The sequence below is a fragment of the Stegodyphus dumicola genome, chromosome 5 (genome assembly GCF_044657685.1).
Source record: "Stegodyphus dumicola isolate Sdum_Otavi_A_Nest chromosome 5, ASM4465768v1".
In the NCBI taxonomy this organism is placed as follows: Eukaryota; Metazoa; Arthropoda; class Arachnida; order Araneae; family Eresidae; genus Stegodyphus; species Stegodyphus dumicola.
The window spans coordinates 169,930,484-169,952,341 of record NC_140772.1 but is presented as its reverse complement, the minus strand read 5'-3'; the positions used below and the strand labels follow the sequence as shown (position 1 = coordinate 169,952,341).

The 21,858-nt window shown below is 32.6% G+C and overlaps 1 protein-coding gene across 2 annotated transcripts in view; it reads left to right on the top strand.

Moving 5' to 3' along the window:
* LOC118192929 (glutamate-gated chloride channel-like) overlaps nt 1-21,858 on the top strand; it is a 197,440-nt gene that overhangs the window by 88,633 nt on the left and 86,949 nt on the right. Inside the window, exon 2 of one of the 2 annotated variants that reach the window (XM_035363944.2) lies at nt 11,679-11,763. In XM_035363944.2, the coding sequence (XP_035219835.1) occupies nt 11,687-11,763 (77 nt within the window). In that variant the 5' untranslated portion in view covers nt 11,679-11,686. Of the gene's footprint in view, nt 1-11,678; nt 11,768-21,858 lie in introns of both variants that reach the window. The other variant, XM_085817373.1, reaches the window with a different exon arrangement.

The window sequence follows — 21,858 nt, the reverse complement described above, 5'->3', positions numbered from 1 at the left end:
CAGTTCCAAATATTTTTAATATTATTAGGTTATTTGTCTAGACATATTTTTTGTTTGATAAGTAATATACACTAAATAATTGTAAGTAATATTTTTACATGTGCTGTATAAACAGATGAAAGATCTTTATTTAGTGTTAGGAAAGGCTATCTGCACTAAATTCGTAAACCGTGAATTAGATAACAAAATTTTGTTTTAATGGGAGAAAAATATTATAGAATGGTAAATTAATATGATTTAAGAATTGGTCGAAGTCCTTCAAAGCCTGAAATAATTTTTCTAAGTGATGAGAAAAACCTTACCAATGTCATATATTATTACTTAATTACAGAATATGCAATTTATGCACTCTATGCCATGCGATTGCTAACGTGCTTATTATTATTTACTATTTTAATCTAAGGAATTAAACGAGGACTTCAGATTCCTTCAGATACTAGCGAATTTAATCGAAATCAATTGATCTTTGGAGGATATGTAATTTGCATTTTTACAAAGGGCAGCAGAATCTAGATTTATCCAAACGTTAGAATTGAGAATTAAAGCACTGGTATTACATGTGAAAGAATAAACCACGTTGGTAATCCTTTCTGCTGAAAATTGAATTTAAACCAAGACATCTAATATTAAACGATTTTAATTTGATTTGTCTGGACTGGTATTTCTGCCTTACATCATTTTTCATATTTAAAACTTGCGATTTAAAACGGCTGTTTATTATATAAATGAATTTGGTTTGTTAAGGAATTTTTTAAAATCTTAGTTTGCTTTTCCCTCTTTGCTACTTTTACCCATTGCTCATGTTTTTTGTTTAAGAAACTAATTATTATAACCTTTTACTCTCATGTATCTATTAAGTATAATGATAACCGATTAATGTTTAAAAAGAGAAAAAGAAAATGACCTAGCTAAATATCAAAATACAAAGGATAAACATAACCTTTACAGGTATATGTCACATATTTTTATATATCACCTAATTGATTCAAATTTTGAAAACACACTACTGCTAAAAAAATAAGCAACAAAAACAAAACACGGAATAAAGCAAAATGTTTTAATGGATCTTCGCGGAGTTGATCAAAGAGGTTGTTGGGTTATCACTAGATCGCGCAGTAAACAATACAGCAAAGACATACAGAAGCACATGTAGTACGAGCATCACATTGCGAAAGACCAAATGAATTTGAAGAATGTGCAATGGAAACTTCATGCTAATAACGGATAATAACACGAGTATGATACCCTCTATCTGAAACTGACACCGCACAGGCAATCTGGCAATAGTGTCGTTGAACGCTTGTTGTGGCTGTAGCGTCCGGTTCTGTAATAATGCATGTATGAGCTCGTGGAGGGTACCTGGCAGCACACTGCGACCTGCTATCCTGCTTTCCAATATGTCCCATGCATGCTTTATGGGATTAAGTTCCGGTGATCAAACAGTTCACCGCAGATGTGGAATGGTTTCACTCTCCAGATAACTCCGCACCATTCGTGTTGTATGCGGGTGGGCATTATCGTCTATAAATATCACTTGGTTCCCACTGCAGCAATAAAACATACACAAGTGAGTGTAGAACTTCGTCACGATATCAGGTAGCTGTGACGGAACCATCAAGAATCACGTAAAGGTCAGTGCGGGCGTTCGTTTTGATTCCAGCCCATATAAGTATGCCTTTTTTCCCCTAATGGTCTCTTTCGACAATATTTGGCGCTCGATATTGAGCCTTCGTCTCTCTCCATATCATTTCTCTTCAGGAATCGTTCTGGATCTTAAATCGGGACTCGTTCATAAAGGTTCGTGACCCGACTGCTCTGATGTCCAAGTACGATGTTCACGGGCGCAATTCAACCGCGCTGTGACATGCGATGCGGACAAATTCAAACCACATGTCGTCAGGCGTACAGTCCACCTTTATGTAGCCGTTTGGTGGGATATGAGAGTCCTGCAGCAGAAGAGAGATGCGACGCGAACTGCGATGATGTTACTGATCTACAGCATCTTGAGCATAGCAACAGGAGACGATCGTCTGCCCTTCTGATAATCCTCTGGCGTCCAGACCCCCGTCATTTACAGGGATTTTAATCCCTTTGGTAATGATTCCAAAGATTACTGATGAAGCTGCAATGCATATTCAGCTCTCTCGCAACAGCGGATTGTTTGGCACCAGCTTGCAACATATCGAGAACCATCCAAAGCATTTCATCGTACGAATGGTGCTTCGTCTTATGCTTTCGGCTTTGACAATCTCAGCTTATGGAGAACTGTCGCTGCTTGAGAACTGACACATAGATTCAGCATGCCTTTTTTTTAAGGCGCTGTGCTGTGACTGTGGGATTGCGTTTCCTGCTAATTTGGGTTGCCTATTTGCATTTAGCAATGCAAGCTCTACCTCATATGTAAAAATTGCATGTTTGAATCCCTCTTTTTACATTCGTACCTTTCTTTTTAGCGTTTGTTGCTTATTTTTTTGACGAAGAGGTGTAATTTCTGTTAAGTAATATAAACAATTTGTTAAACGTATTCCATTTCAAACTTTTCCTCGCGTAATAGCCCTTCTGTATTCTGATTCAGGACGGATTAATAAAAATGGAAGATTTCAAAAGATTAAAAAAATACCACTGTTTTCTTTCCGGCATGTAGTTAGTTACATGCAGGTGACAAATCTGATGAGTAAGAAAAGAGTTAAAAAGAGTCACAGTTTTCGTTGCAATGAACTATTTGATAGTGATTATGAAAATAATAAACTTTAATGTTTCCTATACGATTTCTAGAAGGGAAAATGGGCTGTATAATATAAAACTAAACTAATTCGTTTATACGTCATTCTTTAACCGTACAATATGTTAAAAAGAAACTTTATTTTGACAGCGTAGTTGCAAACATAATTAAGTTCTCATACTTTACAGATGCACTTTATAAAATGTAGTAAATACATTTGAATGAATTATTATTTAAGAATAAAAGAAGAAAAGCAATTTTTGTGAAGAATTCTTCTATGTTAACATAACATCCATGTTAACATAACAGTTAAATATCTGTTTAAACATTAGAATAATGAAGGTTTTTAAAAGGAGCTTGAATATCCAATTTTAATTCCACTAAGAAAGCCTTCATAATTAGTCATCGAAATCTGAAATTAAAGAGTTCAGTTTCCCGCGTCAATGAGTGAGAATGTTCTCTTTTGTTGGATGTGAATGTGCAAACGAATAATCTCGGCGCCGTGCGCCCAAATACGTTGCCATTCTGGGACAATAAAAAATCCGTACGATATCCTAAGATATAGCCTACATCAGTCGTAAATGAGGGTGTATGATCCTCTATAAAATTTCGCGAGTCGGACAGTCTCTAATGAGTTCTTCGGGATCAAAGAAAATCGCGATTGAGATGTACGCCTTACCCTTGACAGCTATTGGGCTACAAAAAGTAAAGTAAGAAAATAGGTTCCCACTTTCAGAAGCTTGTGAAATTTCAGTGGGAAGAAAGAAAAGGTTTTCTTTGCTTTCGATATCTTGCACTCTTTGGGTGAAGAAAATGGGGTGAAGGTATTTTTTTTTAATCTTTTATTTCTTTTAATTTTTAATAAACAAGCTCAGTAACCAAAGAACGTAAGGAATACATCAAAAAATTTAATTAAAAATTCACGAAAATTCATTAATTTCATTGAAATACGTTACCACAGTTCCCGAATGCATTTAAACTTAAAGCTGCGTGATCTTGATAAGAAGGAAGCAGGACTTCTAAAACTGAATAAGCAGAGCTAGAGGTTAGGTTTTACAAAAATTTGTGCTCTACTTGTGCAAAGCATTAAACGTTTCGAGATAACTTTGAAAGTGTGAAACGCCATCGGAAATTTGCGCTGGCTAAAATTAAACAGCAACATACTTTCTAGTAAAAGTTGTTTATTCAGGGAGAAAATTTTACTCAATTAACTAGATCTGTAAAATTAAATTATTCACTGAAAAATCTAGATAAGTAAACACTTGTAGAGACATTAGGTTATTTGGAAGCAGGAGTGATGAGAAATGAGCAACACCTTCGCCGGGAATCGAACCACGGACCTCTTGGATACGCGTCGAGCGTAGAAACCACTCCACCCCGAAGGCGCGCTAGGAAGGTGGGAGAAATACTTTATATACTCCCCCTTTTTTAAAGGCGACTGGGTTTTTAGGGGACCGAATCACCAAATTCTGGGTGTGGAGAATCATCATCCACCACACGTTTTAGTTCGGACGCCACTGTAGAGACATTAGGATTTTTTTGGAAGCAGACAAGATGAAAAATGAGCAACACCTTGGCCGGGAATCGAACCACGGACTTCTCGGATACGAGTCGAGCGTGTAGGTCACTACACCACGAAGGCACGCTAGGAAGGCGGGAGAAATAACTTATACACTTTTTTGGAAAAGAAATATTTTGGAATAAGTAATTAAGTGATACTTGAAACAGAATAAACGGAAATATTTTGTTTAATTTATATACAATTAAAACTGAGTAATTATTAGAAAATTTTATTGAATACAAATTTTGGAATAAATCAACTTAATAGAAGAATCTCAGCGAAAATTTCGTTTCACCTTGTAATGTACTGTTATTGTTTTTCACTAACCCGTTACTTTATATTTTTGATTTTCACTAACACTTCTAGCTTCCATTTCCCTACCAGAATGTAAATGAGGGAGAAAGAGTTTGTATTTTAAAGGAAGGTTTCGGAAGGTGCGTTTAGAGCGCTTTCTGCCGTTTGTGGCCACGTTACTAGGTTGCTGCTAACTCAGATAAGATACGTAGTCTTCGGCCTTGCATTATAATTGCCTATATTTGAATATCTACCCCGGTACGATTTGTGAGCCAACTTTTAGTGCAACAACTAGTGCTTTAAATTGAATTGTGTAGTCTTTGACTACTAGCTTATTTTAAATTTGAAACTGTTATTTTAAGTTACATTGCCAGAAGTGGTTAGCTGAATAATAATCACGAGAAGTGCATCTCATGTTCAAGTTCTGATTTAATAAAAAGGTTTGGTTTAAAATCCTTTTTGAGACTTTGTCGTTAACGTTTAGATTTAGCCTTAATTCGCTGTCGGTCTATTTAGAGTCTGGATACAATTTATGATAACTAAGAAAACTGAACAATAAAACCTTGCGCGATTAGCTATATGATTAACAAAAAATTTAAAATTTTTTTCGCATAATTGCTTGAACTGAAATGTGAAAACAAGAGAATTTGCGAGTTCCAAAAATTGCCTTTTAAATGAAACTGAGTGCTTGTATTTGTAAATGCTTATTCCGTTTCATAATGCTGAAAAAAAATTGAATTCAGAGTTTCATTGTGTCCTTGAACACACATTTAAAGCATGATACGTATATTCATACGAAGGCTGCTGGATATGAAGGGAATTTGCTAAAAGTTTTAATTATTTGTTTTCAGCGTTCAAATGCTACCCGTGTTTTCAAAGCCAAAACTTACAGAAGAATAATTAGAATAATTCAGTTTTATCTGTTTGAAGAGAAAAAAATCATAATAAATGACTTTAAGTTCTTAAAAATGAGCTGCATGAATCTAAAAATTTAAACAATCGTTGATGACTGAAAATAATTGAGATATATGATTCTTGAGTGTTTGCTTTTTCTGTATGTTTTAAAAGAGAATTTAATCGGAAATATTTTAAATATCTCTTGGACAAAGACAAGATTTTTTGTCAGTATTATTTCTGAAGGACAACTTAAAATCCATCAGCCTTATGAAAAGAATGCTGTTTAAAACAAATAATCGTGTTAACATTGCACATGAAGAAAAACTATTCAAAGCTCATGAACCGAGACTTTTATTCTCAAAAATCGAACTCAAGATGAATAGTCATCTTTGCGGTTCTCTACTTATTTTACCGCTGGTGGTTAGGTGGCAGATAAAGGTTAAGGCAAGAATTTACTTCTTCTACAAACCTAAATGCAGTTTGTTTTATAATTCATGTGTATTAAAATGCCTTAAAAATTTTAAAATAAATAAATTTTGAGTTCATTTTTTAGAAAACATAACCTTCATAATTATAGAATATCTGCTACTTATCGAAGCCTTAAAAATATTTAGATATCCGTCAGTCCTTGAGCTTATTCAGACAGTTAAAAGCGAAACTATTGCTAATGGCTATCGGCTATCGACACATTTTCCAACAAAATCCTTAAAGATTGGGTTGGCTCGTAAGTCTTGTCGTTTTTCTTTACGTCAAAAGTTTCAGTAAAAGTTCAGTTTTGGCAGTATATTTTGTGTTATTCGATACAGAATTATGTGCTCTATAAAACAGTGTATATAGTTATTTTACACTGATACAATTTTTGTTCTTTTCATGTCAATACAGTAAAGTCGACAAAAAAAATAATTTTCGATACCTTCTGCTTTTTGCGTGCCAAAACCACAGAAGCTGCATGAGAGACTTGTGAAATGAATGGCGAAGAAGCAGTGCCTCTTAGTACGGCTCACAATTCGTTTAAGCTATTCAAAGACCGTGATTTCTTCTGTCAAGATATTAAACAGCTTGTCGAATCGAAGAATACATTATTGATTGATTTGTTGTCCATTTCTAATTTATTGTTTGGAAACTTAAAAAAAACCGGAACTTATAGACCAACCCAATATTTATTTCTATACAAATTTCGTTATAAAAGGCGAATTACCAAGGAAACACTCCACGATTGTAGAGTGATATTTGTGAATTATTTCTTGAACCACACTTTCGAAAAATTATTTATCATTTGTCTTAAACTTTCGCGTATATTTGACAGCTGATAGTTGAAGGGAGACGGAAACACCATCATTCTTCCAACAGGTTAGTTATGGTATTTTGGTTACCAACAGTATTGTCTCGCGTCCCTGGATATCTAGCATTAGGAGATACACCAAATACCATTGTAAGATATGTTAGCCGTTGTGGTTCAGGACATATTTACATAATTTACATAATTATTACATTATTTCAGATATTCATATTATTTTACATCAGATCATATATTTACAATAGTACACATTACAAATACACTTTATTTTCATGTTAATGAGTTTGCAAACTGTATAGGTATTTAAGAAGTGGCTTCTAGCCAAGAGAGAGAAAAGCTTTCCTGCTGCCCTGTCACGACTTTTCAGTCAGTTCATGTCTGCCTTTAAAGCCATAACTTAATTCCTGCTGATATACGAAACGTATTGTAGTATTTGCATTTCGGTCACTATATACGTAGTGTCAAAATGCCAATCTAAGCGTTAATAGTATCTGTACAGAGTTTAAATTTAATTCTTATTTAGTTTAGTTATTCGAATATTTCTTATTTTCTATGTTTTAGACCAAAAGTGTTGTTCTCTGTATCCCGAAGTGCGGGAGCCCCTCTACGCTGTGAGAAATAAAGGGTAAAATTAACACTTCTCATTTGTGTTGTCTCTTCCACGGACACACGAACATAGCTTGAATAAGCTCCCTCCCTGTTCCCACTCAGGATTACTAGATGTTTGCCAAGGCAATTAGAAGGGGTAGCGGTCCTGGCAAAGTGATGTTGTGTTTCTCGTCTACTTGTGTGATGCAGTACTGCCTGCGGTGCGATTTGCGCTTTGAGTTTCAGCTGTTTTTTTCTTTCAAGTATGAAAGTGGTCAAAGAGCTGGTTATGGATAATGAATACTTTCATGATGATGCCCTCCTTCTTTAATATGTCAGAAGTTTCATTTCCATTTATCCCAGTATGTGCGTTCACCTAGGAGAGCGTGATGTTATGATGTTGATGAATCCATATATATCTCTGGATTTGCATAACTAAAAAATAACGGATGTGTGGTAATGATTAAGTATGAAACAGAAGTACAGAAACGCTGTCTGCGTGGATGGTGATATCCTGTAGGTTTTTCTGAATGATATACTGGAAAGCTCTGTAAATAGCTACTGCTTCTTCCTGAAACACGGTGTTGTTGTCGCTTAGTCTCGGCTTCCGTAGGTGTAAGGTTATTTTCTTTATGGCTGAGGAACTAACGCGCTGCCAACTTTGTCTTCCATGTGTGAGCCATCCGAGTATATAGTCGGAGTATTGTTGCTGAGAATGTTATAATAGTACAGATATATGTTCACATTTTGTCCTTTAAGGTGATGGGCGAACATGTATCATCAACACTGGCATTTCATAATTGGTTGGATAATGTCACTCATCAAAGAAGCTTGTGGGAGTGCCAAGATAAAATTCTGCTGTTTCTTGCTCAACAAGAATACGCAATGGTGTTAGACCTGCCTGGATATTTACCATGCAGTCGCAACTGGGCAAAATGCCCATGTGACGTTTAACGCGAATGCGTACTGAACGTTGAGAAAACATTTTACTTTTCTCTTTGCATCGGTTGGGGCCAGACTGCTGCAATATATGTAACTGTCCTTTTGAATAGTTGAATAGTCTTTTGAATGTGGAAACCTAGTTCCCAACTATTTCCTTGAAATTGTCGGAGTTTTGCGCAGTGTGGCTAGTACGTTGTTTAAGTTCCTTAATGTGAGGAATCCAAATCAATCTTTGATCTCATTTTAATTTTTTCACGGTTTTAATCCTACTACTGTTGATGGTAATTCCTCGACTAATGTATTTCTTTACTTCCTTTTTTTTGGAATTATAAGGAAGTTGGATTAGCCTTCTGAGATGGCCAATTTCAAAGCACTGCAGATATTGTATAACTGCTGAGAGGTTTGAGTTTTCTGTATCTTCAGCTCTTTTTTTGATTTCTCCCAGACTACGAAGACGACATCATCTGTTAAGCTATTGTTTGTGTGTGCTGCGCCTAGGTGGTAGTTATTATGCTATCGAAGGTCATATTCCATAAGACTGTACTGGCACATGATTCTTGTGGGCCTCTTCGGGGTTGTTTGCACTGTATGATAGCATTGTTATGAACGACGATCTGCTCGCGGTTTGAGAGGTAACTGGTGAAACCTTGATAAATGTTTGCTGGGTATTTTCCTTGTTTTGTCGCATGTTTTACAGTTGACGACCACAAGGTATTGAAAGCAATTTTAAGATCAAGGCTGAGGATGGTTGTGTGGTAGCTGTTGTGCCTATTCTCCAGGAAGCAGTTTTGCATAATTATGTGTGCATGTGTGGCACATTTCCCTTCTCTAAAATAGTATTACTGCTCGCGGATAGTGTTACCTTTTTGTGGGTATGCTTTTCCTTCACGCACAGTCTGAAATCATTCAAACTAGTCTTGTAGAATCATTGTTCCTAATTTTTGACATCAAAGAGCCTTTCTTTTAAATATTGGACTGTCAGCTTATATGTAATTTTCAAATCTATAAACAGATAATGTTTAATATTTATTAGACAAATAGGTCGTAGGATTCTCCACTGTGTAATTCTAAGTTACTGTTAAAAGTGAAGAATCTTAAGAACTAGTAAGCGAATAATCGTTTGAGAATCGCGTGAGACAATAAATAAACTTAAAAAGGGTTGAAAGACCCTTTATTATTCAAATAAGATTTAACAGAACTCCGTCTTGGAGTTGTACAATAGAGCTGACACTTGGGCTTGAACTTAAGAGACTAAGAATCAAACTAAACTAATCTTATTTAAAGAGATATAGCCGAAGTTATGAATATTATAACATAGTTAGCCCCTTAGCGCTAATTGACTGCGAAGCTATCAAGGGCCTAAAGTACAGCCGAGCGTAATAATAGCTTACGAGAGAGTAGCCTAAAAAGGCGAACGCGTGCAGCCAGAATATCTGGTATCTCTCTCATTAAGACAGTAGAACTTCGCGGTTAAAAACCGCTCTTCCTCATTAGCATGCAAACGTGATTCCAAAAGTAAGTTCGGGACGGAAGTGGTAAGTTGAAATCAAGAAGCGATAGAAAAGGAAGTTTAACTCAAAATTAACATAATCCTTAGAAGTCTTTATTCAGTAACACAAACTGTTATTTAATTTTTAAATGACAAAAAAATACAAGTAATAATGGGGAGAATAGTTATAAAATGCTGCCTCGTTTTAACGAAGAGACCGGGAGACGAATTTAGCTCATAATATTGTGTTAGAAACGGACGATTCCTAATTGAATATAGCCGAATGTTTACGTGTTACAGGAAAGCAAACAAAGTGAAAATTCATATGTGCATACATTTTCAGCAGTGAACGTCAAAATCATTTTTATACAAGGCAATAAATTTCGCTAACAAAAGCTATAAAAAGTAAAAAACATAAGTCAAACAAAATGTAAAGAGTATTGTTTACTCAACTGAAAATTGTTTACTCAACTCAAAATTACATCATGTTTGTTTCGTATGCAGATATAATAAATGCTAGATGAGACTTTTACTTACGATACGTCGCAAAGCCTAGCTGTTATATTTCAATCTCTACGAAGTTTTCGTTTGAAATATTTGACCTGTTGAAACCGTTTAAGTAATATGCATATGACATGGAAGTGCCAAAGCAACAAAAAATCAGCTTAATGTTAAACAATTTCTAGACTATTTTTTGTAGGTTTAACTATAAACGGAAGCGACACTTTAGCCATTTGTATTTATACAGCTGGAGAAGAAAGCTCTATATTCGAAAAGAGTCCTGTAAATTTATAAATGCTATCTTCATTTTTGTTACCTTAGTACCTCTAATAATCATTATTTGTCGTAATAGTTCAACTTAGGTATGTCTAAGCATGTTTTAAAAAATTATAATTTAGACATTTTCGAGACTTCAGCCGGTTAGCTGTCATGTTGCCGAAATTCATGCAGACTTCGAGTTTTTAATTTGACAGGCTATAGATGGGTAATCGTATTACTTTGAGATTGTGGTTTTAGACTCTTGAGGAGAAACTATGACGTTTGAAAATTAATTATTTTCGTAAACGCATGATTTTGATGTTGTTACATTTACACGGGATTCTAGATGATATTCGAGCAATGCCTCAAAGTTCTGCATATCGAATTTCACTATAACAGAAAAACAATGTATACGCATTTCCACTGTTCCATAGTTATTGGTTAAATATTATGCATTGATAAGATATAATGCAGGCTACGAAATACTCCGTGAGAATATTTGACATACCAGAATTTTCAATATCAGCCATCACAAAAACTAAAGACGGCCAGATATCTGTCATAGCTCATTATTGAAGCGTTCTACAGTCAATGCATACTTATGCAATTGCGCAATCATTGACAGTAGTATATGTGATGATAAAGATGCGAAACCACGGTTTTCGAGGTAGACGTTAATATTGTTAAGCAAAACGTAAAAATTTACGTAAATAATTTACGTAGAAGAAAGTATAAATAACAATCTTCATATAAAGTAATTGTTCATGCATTTTAATGAATAATCCTTGACAATATATGACTACTAAAACGCAGTAAAAGTCAATGCAGAATCAAAAACCTTTCCCATTAAAATTTAAACGTATTTTCACATTAAAATTTAAACGGATGATGAAATTTCAGTGGTCACATTTTAAAAACGGTAAAGTTCTAGGTTGTTCACCTGTGTAGCTTAGTTTGGCATTTAAAAAATATTCAGTAATATGCTCGTTATTTCATTTTGTTCTATAATATATTTCCTGTTCTTATCTTAGAGAGACACTCGAAGCAGCTCTCTGCCTTCATCGTAAATTTTAATAAATAAAACAGTGAATATAAATATTTTGTATTGCTATTTTCTGTTTATTTGCAGGGGTCCAAATGTGGGCTGTCCTTGTCCTGACAGTGATGGGTATCCAGGTTGCATCTCCCTTTCAAATTGGAGCCTCAGACAACAAGTAGGTATATTCTATCATTTATTATACAGATTTTTTAGAGACCGCTTCTTAAGGGTGCGTCTTCATAAAAGTGTTGTGTTCATGTACTTATGTAGGTCAACAGCAATTCGAAAAAGTAGAAATCTTCAAAAAGTGACTCGGCATAAATGGGCACTTTCCTTTCAAAAGTTCAGTTTCTAATTTGAAAAAAGCGAGGAAAAAAAAATAAGTAAAAAAAAAAAAAGGTTTTACAAGGTTTCTGGGCACACATAATCAAGGTCCGATTTTCATTTGTAAATGTAAATCGTAACGCAACATACAAGTGCTTTGACAAAATGTGCCTGCATCCTTGCTAAGGTTACTTTTATAAGTTACAAAGTGATCTTCATAAGGTTGTGTTCAGCTTTATACCGAGGTACCTTTATGAAAGTTTCCGTCTTTTCGACTTGATGGCTACCTTCATAATGGTACGGGAACCTTCATAGCGGGGCACTATTATTTTTGTCACTCCGCTTAACTTACAAACCAAAAGCATACTCAAAATGACGTTACTAAACTTATCGGCAAGCAAATTTTTTTTACCTGTATAAATCCTGAGTAAGCTTTTCCTTTGAAAGTAGATCCGAAGCTTTGCATTCTGAAGTCAGCTCAACTCAATGTGAAATCTAATAGAGAGTAATTAAATCAACTCGTCATTAATTAAGCATTTTTTAATACTACATACTAAGTAAAAATACTTATATTAGTAATAAATTAAATAGCCCCCACATACAATTGTGTTCCTTCGAATTAATGTCTCTTAACCAAAACCGACGAGGCGTCTGTTGGCGAAATCAAAACGTTCTACAGTAGTTAGACCGTTAGACCGTGGGTGCAGTCAGACGAAGTGAAATATGAGATTTGAGACATCCTGGCCACATTTGAGTTTTTTTAATATCAATAGAAACTCAATTATAAAGGCGTTTTCCTTTTATACACGTAATTTAAATATCAGAGTGGTATGCAAACTTATATTTGGGGTTGATACTTACTACTTTTGTGTTATTATGAACTTGTGTCATTATGAACATAAATTCTTTAGAAAAATTTATTTGAATTTCTGCATATCGTGAAAATAAATAAAGACAAATGTATATCATAAAATAAAATAAAGAAAATAAATAAAGACAAACATATAAAAATAAAGACAAATGTATATCACAAAATAAAAAATGAAAATTCACGTGGTTTCTATTTATATCCAGAAAGCACAGTTCCCGAAAGCGGTAGACCAGAAATAGTTTTTTTTTCACACAAAATAAAACTTTGCATTCGTTGCATTCTGATTTATTTCTTCTGGGCTTCATTTTAACGTTTCAACAGAGCATTTTCACGATATTGTCTTGATTGGGCTGATTCTCTTTTCTTCAAAAGCGCCTTTTAGCATGTACTGAAATTTTATGTCATTTGTTGCTATAGGATACACTACATGGAAACTTACTGTAATTATTCATTTATGTAAATAAGCAAAGGAAGTGCATAAGAATCCTCACCTCAAAGAATATTAAATGTCAACACAAAGCAGAATAAGCCACCAGTGAATGCAGGGTATAAAATAATAAGCAATTTCAAAAATGTAACATTTAATGAATAAAATTATTTAATGGATTTTTCTATTTGAATATTTCTGTAATATTTAATATTCCTTTTCAAACTATAGGTGCCTTCTATCAGAACAATTAATTAACTTAAATGGATCGTATACTTTAACGACACCTTTAAAAGAACTTCACCGCAGTCATACTTATACTTCTGCGAAAACAACTTCACATTTGAAATGGAGAACATTTTGCGCCAGGAAATGAATCGGACTTCGTTGTTAAAAACTGCACACATTATAGCAGTGTTTGATAATATGAAGTTCCTATTTATTTATTTCACATCGAAACTTTGTACAATACCACTAGGAAAAGGAAAACTGATTAAAAGGAATTTATTCCGAGCTCTTTTGCTTTCGGAATGCATAACTTCGGTATTTATTCCGAGCCAGAGGATGGTATGAGTAACGCCTTTTGTTAATTACACCGATAGAATATATGTTATAATAAATTATCAGTCAAATGTGCTGTAAAGAATATTACAATAATTATCAATTAATCAATTAGATGTACTGTAAACAATATTACAGAATTATTATTGGGATGCACTGTAAATATAATTTAAAAATATTCTAATTCAGAATTCAGAAATTTACTTTAATTAAATATGTAATTTTTTACAAAAGGTAATAGAAGATAAAGAAATGAAACGAAGATTGTAAGTTATTGAGAAGTACGCACATCGTATTAAAATCTCTCAGTTTCAATGCTGATTAGCAACACACTGTTTGAAAGGTAAATTAAAAGTCCTATGTTTAGAGATGACAATAACTTTCAGAATTCATATTTTGTGAGACTGTATCAATGAATAATGTTATAATACTATAACGTAACATAACGGGATACGGAAAATGGAAAATCGAAACTAAAATAAATAACAAAATAGAGAACATCATTCTAAAGACATCGGATTACAGTTCTAATAATTCAAAGAAGAGTTTATCACTAAAAATTTCAAAAAAATTAAAAAATTCAAACTGTACATCACAAAAATTAAAGAAAAAGATTTTATACCAGTTACGTAATATATATATTGCATTAAAAACGTATTTCATTAATTACAACAAAACTGAAAATACTCATAAAAATTATTTAACGGCTATATTGCAAATTAAATCCATATCAGTTAGATATCTTATTAAAAATATGATGTGTAACCACATAACTACCTTGTACGAAATATTAAATTATACGCATTTTTCCTTGCATTTCATTTACACTTCTTGGATTGAATTAAATCTACTTCGCCGACAGCGCATAAACCACAATAGAAACAATGCATTCTTTAATTCACTCTATTTGTTTACCATAGCGACACTCTGGCGCTAGATTCATTTAACAGTATTATATTTCGTTCATATTATAAATCAGAATGCACAAAATTTATATCATTTAAAGGATTATCTAATCGTTGCCACATGTTCTGTTCAAATATTATAATAAAGCTAGAACTATGTATAAAAGAAATTAAGCAAATAAAACAAAAAAGAAACAGTTTTTCACAGACGATTGAGTATTTCTCATTCAATTAATTCAGTTCTCACTTCGCGACAAGGCAAAATACATAAAAACTCAAAATATATGTATTAAAAATTACGAAGTAAATCTTAAACACTTATTTCCTCGAAAAAATTCCATAAAGGATTAAGCATGATTTAATTCGCAATAATAAATGAAGGCGTTATCTTTGTTTTGCGAAGCTGAGTTTCACTAGATTGACAACAAATCCACTAGTCTGCTGTTTCAAATGTAAACAAGCAATGGCCGCCATCAAAAAAATTATTAGACTTAGCGGCACTTAAACAACTTTAAAATTGTTGATAATTCTAAAAATATTGCATACAGATTTACTAAAAGCATAAAAACCTTAACCAGAAGATAAGAACAACATAATTCAATCATTTTTAAAGCAAAAAATGTACAATTTACAAACATATAAGAGTAAAGAAACTGAGATCACTGAGCCGGGTAACAGAGTGGATATATATATAAATATATTTATATACGTTTGGCGCGGCCGATTGCAACTAAAATACGAGGTGCACATCTACATGTTATAGCAGTCCTATATACAAAATTTCAAAGTTCTGAGGCTACTCGTTTTTGAGTTATGCGAGATACGTACGTACATACGTTCGTACAGACGCCACGAAAAATTCTCTTCAGAATTCATTTTAAAGCAGTTTTGTAATTTTTTTGGAGGAAAAGAGTCTTTTATTCTGTCCTTACGTACAGATATCACGCAAAAACATCGTTAAATTGCATTCAATAGCAGTCAATATGGATATTTTCGTTGAAATATGCTGCCTGAAACTTTTCCCGATTACAATACTTCCTTTTTACTTCGTACAAGGAAGTAAAAAGAACATTAAAATTTTAATTTTTTAAAGTCTGAATTAATTACTTTTAAATCTATCCTTTCGTTTTATATGTGGTGTATTAATTAAATCTGAAAGATAGATTAAAGATGTTAGGCTTTTTCGAAGTGTAAAACTATGTGAATTAGCTATGCTCGGAGACGCAATTAAAAGTCTTATACATCGCGGAGAGGCAATGCTTATCGATGTCTTGCTTTTAAATTCTCTTCCTTCATCTTCCTCGTTAGTTTTATAAACGCATGATAGTATTCATGAATTTGATTTTGCCAGGACATGATTTCATATGTTATACGAAAACAGCGCACCTAGGGGTGTAAAAAATGTCATACGAAAACACCTATGAAAAAGAAATGTTAGAGTTACATGAGATTTTCTGCACAATACAGCTGTAAGTGTTGCACTGTTTCAATTTGAGGAAATTAAGACAGGACTTTTGTAGACTTATTATTAAGACTTTTGTAGTTTATAAGAGAAAAAATACATCACAAGTCACAAATGTGTATCACAAAAATGGAGGATTGAAGCAGGTAATTTATTATTAGCAAATAATTTGAGAAAGGTTTTCCTGCAAAAGAGGCAGCTTCGTGAAGGAGTTTTGAAGAAACCTGGTTCATACTTATTTTAGACATTAAAAAAAAGAAGAAAGGAAAGAAAAGAAACCCTCTTCGTACAGCTCTATTTTTTAGATACCCGAATACAACAGCTCAAATGAAACGCTCATTATGTAATGTTATTGCATTTTAATCATCAGTTACCATAGAACGGAGACCTATTTTTTAAATTAACTAAAATGGTAATCGTATTTATATCTTGAGATATTATTTTTATACTGTTGGTGCATTAAAATAAATTAAATATCTTATACTATAGAAATGAATTACTTCAAAATGTTCAAAGTCAAAAGTAGAAACAAATGCATTTATATTCGGTTGCATCAAAATGAACAAAGAGAAATGTGAAAATTTGCAAAACATATTTAATGAAATAATAATTGAACCCCATGTTTCCAGACATAAGTTTTAGACGTTACACCCATACTACCATTCTTCGATAATTTATCTTTTGGGCCTCAAGGAATGGATAAGAAGAAGTCGTAAACTAAGTCTTACAAAAGCTTCCACCCAGCAATTATAATGTGTTCAATTATTTATGCAGATTAATTACGAGCATTATTGAATATTACTAATTATTTTTAAGATTTTAATAATTTCTGATGCATACATACTAGATGAAACCTCTAGTTGTTTTAATTCTATTTCATTCTATTTGTGTTATTATTTAAGAGTTGTGGTAATTTTCGAAGTTTTCATGAAATATTTTAGGTACATATGCGTTATTTGGGCAAATATAGTAAATCCTCTAGTATGGTTTACGAGTTAACAACTGTCAGTATTTACAATAAATGAAAGGTTTCTGAATAAGTAATAAAATTATTTAAAAACGATTAACGATTTTCCTCTACTTTAGAAAAGTAAAATCTTCCTGAGAAACTTTTGGTAAACTAAAATTATGTAAAGCAAAGAACAGTTACCATTAATTTAAATGAGGTAAGTCTTTAAATGTTCTTAAATCTTCAAGAAAAAAAAATCCGCGTCGATGCTCGGAAAACTTATTTTGAAACCTAAATTAATTGTAAGAAAAGAATGATATAAACGTACAACATAGACTATATTTGAATAGAGACAACATGAAAAAAAAATTAAAGAAAATCTGAAAGGTTTCAAATTTTAAATTACGTCCAAAGGGACGTTTCTTTAATATTTTTGTGTTGCCTTTTTTTATTAAATATCATGTTCTTCGCACTAAAACCATAAAAATTCAGTTCAAGGGCAATATCGCAAAATAATTTTCAATTGAGCATATCTTTAGAATTTCCGATACACAGTCTCAGGCGCTGGAGCTAAAAGTGTTTTTCCTGTACAACGTTGCCATTACTCGCTTTGAAATCCTTGAGTTTGTTAATCAGAATTTCGTTAAAGTTTTACAAAATAGTCAATCGATAACAAAACAAATTCCAAATTTCAAATTTGGGCTTCCATATGTCCATATTCGTAGTAGGATTACGTCATTTAAAACTGGAGGGCTCTAGGTAATGTTGTTTTATCATAATGCGAGAAACATACACACATTTATGTAGATTCTTCATTATTTAATTTCTTCAAATATAATACAGGGCGATAATATTTGGTGGCAACAGTTTGAAAAGGGATACAGTCTTTAAACGATTTCAATGCGAAATGCCAAGACGAAAACAAGAATCCCTCAGGGACAATGCCACTTTGGACTAAAAATATGCTGGGAGCATCTTGTATGTGGTAACAAAATTATGTATCCGTATTTACAATCATTGGATAAAATAAACGCTAGACTAGATTTCAGTTTTTCATTTTTTATCATAAAAAGAAAAATTATCTTCGCATTTCTTCTGTTAATCGAAAATGGTATTACAGTAAGTCTTTCGTAAAATTCAAGTTCCGTAAAGTGAGTATTTGTAAAACTGAATACCAGCTGTATATTTATTTTAATTTGTAGGTCATTATTATTTCATATAATTACTTTATAAATTTAAAATTTAGGTGAAACAATTTCGTATAATGTTTAAACAATATAATTTAAAGAACAAACTAAAGATACCAGAATTTTACTGCTTGCCCCATCGAATACAGTGACGTACAATCATTTCAATTATCCTTGTATGAAAATTGCAATTTAATTTCTGAAATTTGGAGAAAATTTGAAAAGCGCTCGATTTTATAGACTATTTGACGTTTATGATTTAAAAATTTCAATATCTAAAAATGCGTAAAATATACAGTTTCGAACTTTTCACAGATTATACAACAAAGAAAAATATTAAATGTTGAGTAGAAAACGAAAGATTTTATACAGTTTTTACAAAAATCTGTTGCAGTAGAAATATTTTTTATGAAAAATGTATTGCACTTGAATAGAAATGTAGAAAACGAGAGATGTTTTACATTTTTAACGATGTATTGCAGTCTGAAAAAGACGAAACTATAATAAACTTTGATTTTGCTATCTTAGCATTCTTAATGAGAAAGTTTGCCATCTTGGCTCGCTTAACGAAATCTGGCGATATTCATTTTTTTTTCATATTAGATATAAGTAAAATATTTTTTGTAACATTTAAATTGAGAGTTCGAAACAAGTTCTTCATTATCTGAATGACATACAATTATTTTTCTTTATTTCATAATTTCTTGCTTGTGTTTTAACAATGAATAAAACTTTCATCATTGGTAGCATGTAGCTGAGGCTGAAAAAACAAAAAAATAAAATGCAATTAAGAAAGACGTATTTTATACACTAAGTCTTTATTTTAAATGGATATAATAATTAATGCCTTTAAAAGAAGAAAAATAATTTGTCATATATTTTAATGGGAATAATGGATTAAATAATTCTATTTACATAATTCACCAACAATTTTATATCGCTATTAATAAAAGCGTGGGGCGCCTAAATAGCGAAATCTGTTAATTTAATTGCATTGTGAAATTTATGAGCCATAATCGTTTTTTAATTAATCGTGGGGCTCGCGCGCTTCATTCCAGTTTGCGGTATAAGCAGGTACGAATAATTCCTTTCGCATAAAAATGTCTAAAAGCCCATTTCATTTAACAGAAATAATTTAAATGACTTTAAAAAAGTATTTTCTATGTTTTAAGTTGCTATAGACCAAATCGTTTTTTATTTTTCCCAATATATAATGCTACTAAATTGCTCTCCAATCATCATTTACCTGATGAAGACTACTGCCAGTTCTCCAGGTTGTTATCATTTCAAGAAGCATAAACATTGTAATTTATAATTAAGACACAATAACACGCCGAATAAATACTAATTCAGAAGTCAAACAACAAAAATCAGCGTTAATTTACAAAATTTTCACAGGACTAGTTTCGATGGTTTTACCGAACCATCATCTTCAGCTGCAAAACCGCAAATGATCAAACCGCAAATCATTTGCGGTTTTGCAGCTGAAGATGATGGTTCGGTAAAACCATCGAAACTAGTCCTGTGAGAATTTTGTAAATTAACGCTGATTTTTGTTGTTTGACTTCTGAATTAGTATCGTAATTTATCTTTCACTTCATAAATCATCGTGAATTATTTGCATCATTGCAGCTCTTATACCATAGGGGATGTTTCGATTTCAATTTATATATCATTAAAATTTATACCATCAGCATAATAACGACAACATTTTTTTTAATTAACAACATATCTTATGTACCGCCAGCAGCCAGTTCATTATATCGTTATCAGCTGCACAAGTTCATTATATCATTATATTTTTGGAAACATGTTTTCAAAGAATTTTCGCAATAAATTTCAAAATATTCCTTCGTTACTTTATTTAGTTGTTCCTGCAGAGCTCTGATGACGTCATCTCGCTCTCCGTATTTTTCGTCCAAGCCTTGCTTCTGGGAAAGACCAGAAATCAGCTGCTGCCAAATGTAGAGGATAGGGTGGAGTTTAGATAACGTTAATTCTATGCATAATTCCCATCGCTGACTATTTTAATCGCCTAATAAAATCGCTCGAATCCTATAATTTCTTGTAGAAATGTGTACATTTGTGTTCTACATCTATTCACAACTTTTACGAACTTATTTATGGTCGGTCACTGATTAGAATAGACATTTGCAAGTGATAGTTATTTCCTTAATAAACTTCGAAATATCTTAACTAATCCTATCTTTATCAGCGTTGGTAACACACTGGGAAAGAGTCAAGTGAACACATTCCAAGTAAACAAAACGAATTTCAGAATGGGAATGTGTAAGGTAAACAAACAACTAACCTTACCTCAGAATGTGATGTAGAAAAATAATTGCGGAACATTAAGCTACTTAATTTACTGAAACCGATCTGACGGCAGAGGAGATTTTCTACATCAGTATTTTGATGCCATTATGGAAGTTTGAAATCTTCTTTTCTATATTCTATGTATAAAAATTAATTGCACGTTTAATAGGTTTAAAAATAATTCAATCTAAAACTGGTTATGTATTTTTAATGTTCTTATAAAGCCCTATAGTTATAACTACAGCAAGAATAGCCAGCGGTTGTTATCGTGTTGAAATCTGTAATATTAAATATAACCTGGATGAACTGAATCTTTAATAAGCTGTTAACTCAGTTTCTTACGAAATGGTATCCTTAACCGCGTCGAATGTTTCGAACAAACCTACTTGAATAAGAAATCTGAAGGGCTTCAGATTTTAATAGTCACCCAAAAGGGTTTTTTACGCTCTAGCTGAGATCGGAGTTTAACAGTCTGTTCTTGCCCTCACCTCATGCTAACATTTTTTTAGTCTTTTTAGCTTTATTATTAAGCAACGTTTTCTTCGCACTTACACCACATACAGTTCAATAACAAAATCACGAAATTTTTTAAAGCTGTGTAGCAGCATATGTTTAGAATTCCTGATGCAGTGTTAAGTGTTGGCATAACATTTATATATTTTTTTTTTCAGTTTTTTCTCAGTTCATCATATAAGTATTTATTTTTTTTAGTAAGAAGGCCAAACAGAAATTTTTTGCCTTTTTATTATTAACTTTTCATTCGTTGTCTTTGGTCTTCGCATTTACGGCATATAAAATAACAATTGAACAGCAAAATTACAATTATATTTGAAAACAGCATATCTTTAGAATTCCAGATAGAATTTTGGAGCTTGCAGTACATTTTTTTATATTCGCAATATTATTTCTTTAAAAATTAACTTTTGCACAGCCAGTTGCCTAAAATAGTTATCACAGAAAAGATATAGTACATAATGATTTTAGTAAGTCCAGCTACTAATTAAAAAAATATTGAACATTTCTAATTAGACAGCTCATGATTTTAATGCATCTTTATTTAAATCAATCACATTAAGTAGTAGAAAAAATATTCTTTAGAACTGTGTTTATTGCTTTTAAATCGCTCAGATTATTACTTAGCGACCTTCCAGATTAAATACGAAAGTATCTTTGACTTTAATGAATCGCAAAACCCTGACGCATGGGAGATAAAAGTATTTTATTTCCGGCTGCTGCAACACATTGCTTTCATAGAGGCGAGTATATTA